At 35.7% G+C, this 6,549-nt stretch overlaps 1 protein-coding gene across 1 annotated transcript in view; it reads right to left on the reverse strand.

Annotated features, from left to right (window-relative positions):
- The window catches only part of Med13 (mediator complex subunit 13), a 93,710-nt gene that overhangs the window by 41,541 nt on the left and 45,620 nt on the right, over window positions 1-6,549 (reverse strand). The window contains exon 10 of the mRNA XM_021214008.2: window positions 215-428. Coding sequence (XP_021069667.1) covers window positions 215-428 — 214 coding nt within the window. The remainder of the gene's footprint in view (window positions 1-214; window positions 429-6,549) is intronic.

The following is a 6,549-nucleotide window of genomic DNA, read 5'->3' on the forward strand; positions in this document are numbered from 1 at the left end:
GGAGGAGGAGGAGGAGGAGGAGGAGGAGGAGGAGAAGAAGAAGAAGAAATGAGTGGGGCTGGGCACACAGCTTAGTGCTTGCCCAGCACCCCCAAGGCCCCAAGATCAATAACCAAAACCACCAAAACCAAAGCAAGCAGTGCTAAGGGTGGCATTCAAGGCGGACACTGCAGTATGCACACTGACCGGACAGGACAGAATCTTTCCTACTCACCTTGTGTTTCTTCCCAGCTTCTCTCTCGCTATTTTGTCTATCTTTTTTATCAGTAAAAATGAATTCCTCATCTCCTTCAACAAACGCATATGGATCAATTTTAGGTTCTTGTTCTGAATCCGATGCTATTGCTGAAAGATACTGATTTTTAATTTGATATTGCTGGACTATGTCATCAGAAACTTTTAAAGGCTTCTTACACTGCACCATTAACCTGCATAGAAAACACAATTAGAAAATTAGTATTTGTTATCCAAAGAAGCACTTGAAAATTCTAAAACAACTTTAAGTGTCATTTTTAAAATTACTTATATGATTTATCCTATAACCTCTAATTTTACAAATGAAACTGAGGTAATATGACTTATTATAACCTCAATTTTAACAACAGAAAGATGAAACTAAAACCCAAGTCTCCACATATTGTCCTTCCACCAGAACAAGCTGCCTTTTAATCATGTGTCCTGTTCTCATGTTCTCAAGCACGGTGACTTGTCCAAAGCTGGAACTGAGAAAAATCTTCAACTATACAAGGTGAAGTAACTATCAAAGTGGGAGTTTCAAAGACAAAACACTCTCATAAAATCTGTACAAGGAAAATAATTATCCTTTTCTTATTGCAAAGAATAGATGCATGTTAAGCTTGAAGTTGTAAGGCCTTGTTTCTACTTTATGAAGATAACATTATTACTATTAATAATGAGGTCAACAAAACAAAATAAAAGCGACAGGCCAAAAAGTAACTCAGTTTTCTTCCTGCTACACTGGAAGATTAATTTGTATATTACCAGTCTCCTGGTTGGAAACAGTGATTTAAAAAAAGTATGCTCCCACTTATACTCTAATAAAACATAAAACCAGAGAAAGAACAGCAGAGAAATTCAAGTGATAAACAAGAGGAAGCTAATATATCAAAGAAATCTAGGTCTCAGATTTTAAGGCGAAAAGATGGGAGGAGCCACAGGAAGACCCTGGGCAAGCTCTGTGAAGTCTCAGGACCCATACTTCTGAACTGCAATGTTCACTGTTCATATTCCAGACAAGAATGTGAATACAAAATCATAACTTCCAGTGAATAAAGTAAATTAAAACTTCAAAATTCCTTTTCTCTCAGGTTTACAAACCTCAAGTTGTCAACTTGTCAGAACAAGGCAGCCAGGCTTCTAGTCAGAACATTTTTAATATCCTGCAAAAACTACTTGAATACAGCACCAAAGTCTGTAATACCCAAGCCAAATCTCCCACAATTTCACTCCTCTCCTCTCCAACTTCGTCTGCTTCTTCTCCATATCCTCTCTGTTTCCAGGGGCTTCCTTGATGTTCCTCACAAGAACACACACCACCCTGACTGTTCCTTTTGCCTGCAATGTTTGTCTGCCCATCTCCTTTACTTCCTCTAGTGCTTTGTTTAAATGTCAACCTCTCTGAACCTATTTAAAACTGTCTTACCCTGCACTGTAGCCAAACCCTCTGGGGCAGTTATCTTCAAACATATTATATACACATTATTCCTTCGAACTCTCATTCTCATTAGAATAAAAGCCCCACAAAGTCTGAGATCTTGTCTTGGTTCACTGAATCATCTCTTAATACTGAAGTAATGCTAAAACACAAACTCAGTAGTTGTTAATATTTAATAATAAATGTGATGTAAACAAAGCACAAAACTAAGCTAATTAGCATTAGTATCGTGTACCGTGCAGTAAACTACTCTAACATTAGAAAGCACTGAGCCGCCATGACACACAGGCAATCCCAGCACTCCGGTCAGACGGAGCTAGAGAATGTGATCTCATCATAAATCCATACATCCTCAACAAACACCAAAGGAAAACCAAGGACTGATGCCACTCACCATCTCCTCTCAACACTTAAACAAGAATTATGTAGAGTTTGGAACAGTAAGTTATTGCCCAGACTGTAAGTTGTATGAATGACATAAAACTTCAATCTATTATTAATACCCAGCACTGCTTCCACTCGGTTCCCTATGGAGTAAAATAGTCTATCAAAGTAAAAGCCAGTGTTTCCTGAATGTTTTATCAGATGCTCAAGCAGTTACTACTATTCTAAAGATACTAGACAAATCCCCAAATCTAACATTCCAAATCTACAGTTTCATAAAAACACACTTGTGGCACAACTGTCAATGGAGATATATTAATTACTCATTAAGATAGTTCTTTCTATAAACAGATGAACATTTGTATCTGAAAAGTAATTCTACTTCATCACATTCGACCTTGAATAACTTTGCTAAAAACTGTTGAATATGCTAGTATGAATATTTTTAACATAGTATTAAATTTGCTATGCCCTTTTTTAGTAAAAATAACTTTCTATGATGGATATAAAGGGTGGTCTCGTAAGTGATTAGAATTATGTAGCAACAAATAGTTTGTGCCAAGGTCACTTAGTAGCAAAGATAAAGATTAAAACGTAAGTGCTAAACTATTGGTCTTCTAATACCTACCCGGATGGTAAAGGATAACAAAATGCCCTGCACCTAGACTGAATGGCGCAGTGAAAGTTAACAAACCTTCTCTTTCTTACCAAACCATCTTTTGACAGAAGCAAAAAGACTGCCATATTGTTTAAATACATAATTATTAAACTGTTGTGCAGTAACATTATTAAAAGGAGTGAACATACTGCACAGAGCTCTATTATAAGTAAAGAAGAGTAAACCAGTGCACTGCCAAAAGACAATGTTTTCTTATTTTATTGAAGTGATCTTGGAGATGTTGGCATATGCAAAACTTTTAAAGGTACTCATTAATATCAAGTCACAATAAAGTTGATATAAAATAACATTATACATTCTATATTAAAATCTTAGTAAAAGTAAAATATTTAAAGTGCCAGATTCAAACAAATTATCATGTCTCTATCCAAATATACAGTACGCAGAAGATTTTCTAAATATAAATAATACCTCTCCTTTCCCAAAAGGAACTTTCGCATAGAGCCAAATTAAATTACTAACTACAAAGATAATTTCAATTAGATACAAAACTAAATACAAACTGGAAGATCAGGTACAATGATGACAGGAAGCATTGAAAAGCCCAAACTAGGAAATAAATTGCCTGTATAGCTTTCATTAATTGCACCTCCTTCCTCTCACTAAGATAACAGCACACTCTCTTGATATGCACTCACATAAAACTTTTAAGTCTTTATTCAAAAGAATTCTTCCAGACAAGGTTTGACAGTATGCATTAACAATTATAGGAGATAAACTAAGGAGGAAATGTTAAAAACAGAAGAACTGAATAGCTCAAAATCCTCCCACTTTCTTTAAATGGTACGAGCCCTAGCACCATCTCCATATTCAGAAACAATTCTTGAGCTGTCAGAAGTATAATTTTATTGCATTAAAATAAATAGCAAACAGAATTCTTAAAAGGTTTGAGTACAATGAAATGAAAACAAGTTTATTTCATCACAGGCTTCTTTTTATGAAACAATCAAAACTACTATTTTCAGAGATCAAATAATGCATTTTATAACTATATACATACAATAAATACCTGATGGATCTACTATAACACAGGAGTTCTTCTGATGACTATAATTTTAAAATCCTAATGTATCCTAACTACAGAAGAAAATGTGAAGAGCTAGGCTCAAGCAAGCTGTCATTGCTCAGGGTTTAGAAACACCATCTAAATAAAAATAGATTGTTTTAAGCATCTACATATTCCATTAAAACATGTTAAATCCTTTTTTAAAGTATCAGAACAACCATGTTTCTGGCATGAATTTTTTTATCTTTTAAATTTTGGGTTTGTTAGTTTGTTTTGAGTCAGGATCTCTCTATGTAGCCCAGGTTGTTCTGGAACTTGCAATGTAGACCAGGCTGTATTCAAACTTGAATTAAAGAGATTAATGGAATAAAAGATGTGCACTGCACAAAGTCTATCTTTAACTTTTAAATCTCTAAGCCAGAGGTGGTAGAGCATACACATATACTAGCACTCAGGAAACAAGAGGCAAATAAAGGCAAGAGGCAGGCAGGTTCAAAGGTACTAAGACTTTCCTTGACTCAAAATAAATAAATAAATAAATAAATAACCTACACAATTTAAAGTTATTAGTCTCTATTCTAAAACAGTTTCAATCATAACTAACAAAATGAAAATAACCAGGAAAAAGATAAAGATATTCATCACAGATGTAAACACCTTGCATATGGGATATGCTATACTGCTATATATCCCCAACTTTCCCTTTCTCCTAGTAAATTACAACAGATTAGAAAAGGAATAATTCAGCATAGCTCATGAAAAAGTTCTCAGAAAGTACTATGCATGAAAGTTTAAGAATGCAGTTTTACTGAGAAATAATTAACTATATTATTCTGTATTAGTGAAGCAGCCAAAACTATTAAAACTGTAGAATACTGGGGCTCAAGTAATGACTCAGCTGTTTTTGTTGTTGTTGTTGTTCTTTTTTTTCTTTTTTCTTTTTTCTTTTCTTTCTTGACTCAGCTGTTAAAAGCACTGCAGCTTAAGCCTGCTTTCCACAGGTTATGGGTTTGATCCTCAGCACCCACAAGAAAGCTCACAATCAAGCCGGGCATGGTGGCGCATGCCTTTAATACCAGCACTGGAGGACAGCCTGGTCTACAAAGTAAGTTCCAGGACAGCCAAGGCTATACAGAGAAACCCTATCTAGAAAAACCAAAAAAAAAAAAAAAAAAAAAAAAAAAGAAAAAAAGAAAAGAAAAGAAAGAAAGCTCAATCATCTGCAACTCCAGTCTCAGAGAGATCTGATATCCAATTTAATCAGAAGGAAACTGGAGAATAGTAAGAGCAATGCTTCCCTCACTTACCCATTCTGTTTCAGACCCCAGATTAGCCTCTAATTCTCTATGTTTTTAAGGATGCCGAGATTTCCATATCTTCTGGCTTCCACCTCCTGCGTGTTAAGATTACGCATGTGCACCTCCACACTTGATTTCCTCAGCAGTGCTGAGGATTGAACCTCGCTTCGAGCACACCACCAAGCAAACAACCCTCCTTCCAACTGAGCTCATCCACGGCTCCCGTGTATCTGCCCACCTACAGGGCACAGTGCCACACTGAAGCACCAACAGTAAACACCATTTCTTTACACCAAAGAGAAACACAAATTTTAAGCTTCTCAAACTGATAATTATCCTTGAAGGTACAGACCTATAAAAGGCAACACCCATAATAAAGTAATTCTTTCGATGCATTCCTTCCCTGTACTGTCTATGCCTCACTGGTTTACTAACATATGTACGAATTGCTGGTATTTCACATTTCTAAAGACATTTTTACAGTGTCCATGTCTTATATTCACATAGCTATGAAGTCAGAAGGACAGATCAAGAGTATGCTGATCCTCCTCCAGGAAAACAGGTACTGCTTACATCATCGAAAGATCATGTATGCATGCACATGCCATAGACCTAAGAGCTAAAGGTTATAATGTATCTATAGACTCTCTTCTATCACTATATACATATTTCCCCTTCCTTTATAAGGATGTCATTATTTAGCCAGACCTTAACTATTCACCAAGACCTTACTTTTTAAATTTATCAGTTGTTCCAAGGGACTTCTATTTTGAAAAACAACTTCATCTATAATGTCCATATTTTTTCCCATTCTTCTTGTTCCTAATTCCCTAGTAAAGACAATTTGCAGCTTTAAGCTGTTTAAAAACATGTCAAAACTGCAAGGTGGTAGAGGAGTCCACCTTTAATCCCAGCACTTGAGAGGTAGAGGCAGGTGGATCTCTGAATTTGAGGCCAGTCTGGTATTCAAAGCAAGTTCCAGGAACACCAGCTACACAAAGAAACCCCGTCTCAAAAATAAATAAATAAATAAACAAACAAACAATAAGAAAGAATTTCTATGTTCCTACAAAGAGACATTGTTAAGAGGCCAAGAGTGGTGGCATAAGACTTTAGTCCCAGCACTCCCAGAGGCAGAAGAAGGTAGATAGATCTCTATGAGTTCAAGACCAACCTAGTAAGTTCCAGGACAGTCAGAACTGCATAGAAGAGAGACTGTGTTAACTAACAACTCTTCCAAAAAAATTAGGTTGTTGAGATGCAATCAAAAGAACATAATAGTGAATCATAAACTTATTTCAGTAAGGGACACCATCTGTCGCTAATGAGATAAATGTTCTTCTGAACTTTCAAATTATCAACTAAGAGTATTAATACCAGGTACTGAATTATCAAGTCCTTCTAAAATAGACTTGGGTTTAACAGTAACATCAATGACCAAGTCAAATATTTCACAAGTGGTTTGGGGAACTAAAATAGTACAACATTCTCTCTCTCTCTCTCTCTC

The sequence above is a fragment of the Mus pahari genome, chromosome 14 (genome assembly GCF_900095145.1).
Source record: "Mus pahari chromosome 14, PAHARI_EIJ_v1.1, whole genome shotgun sequence".
In the NCBI taxonomy this organism is placed as follows: domain Eukaryota; kingdom Metazoa; phylum Chordata; class Mammalia; order Rodentia; family Muridae; genus Mus; species Mus pahari.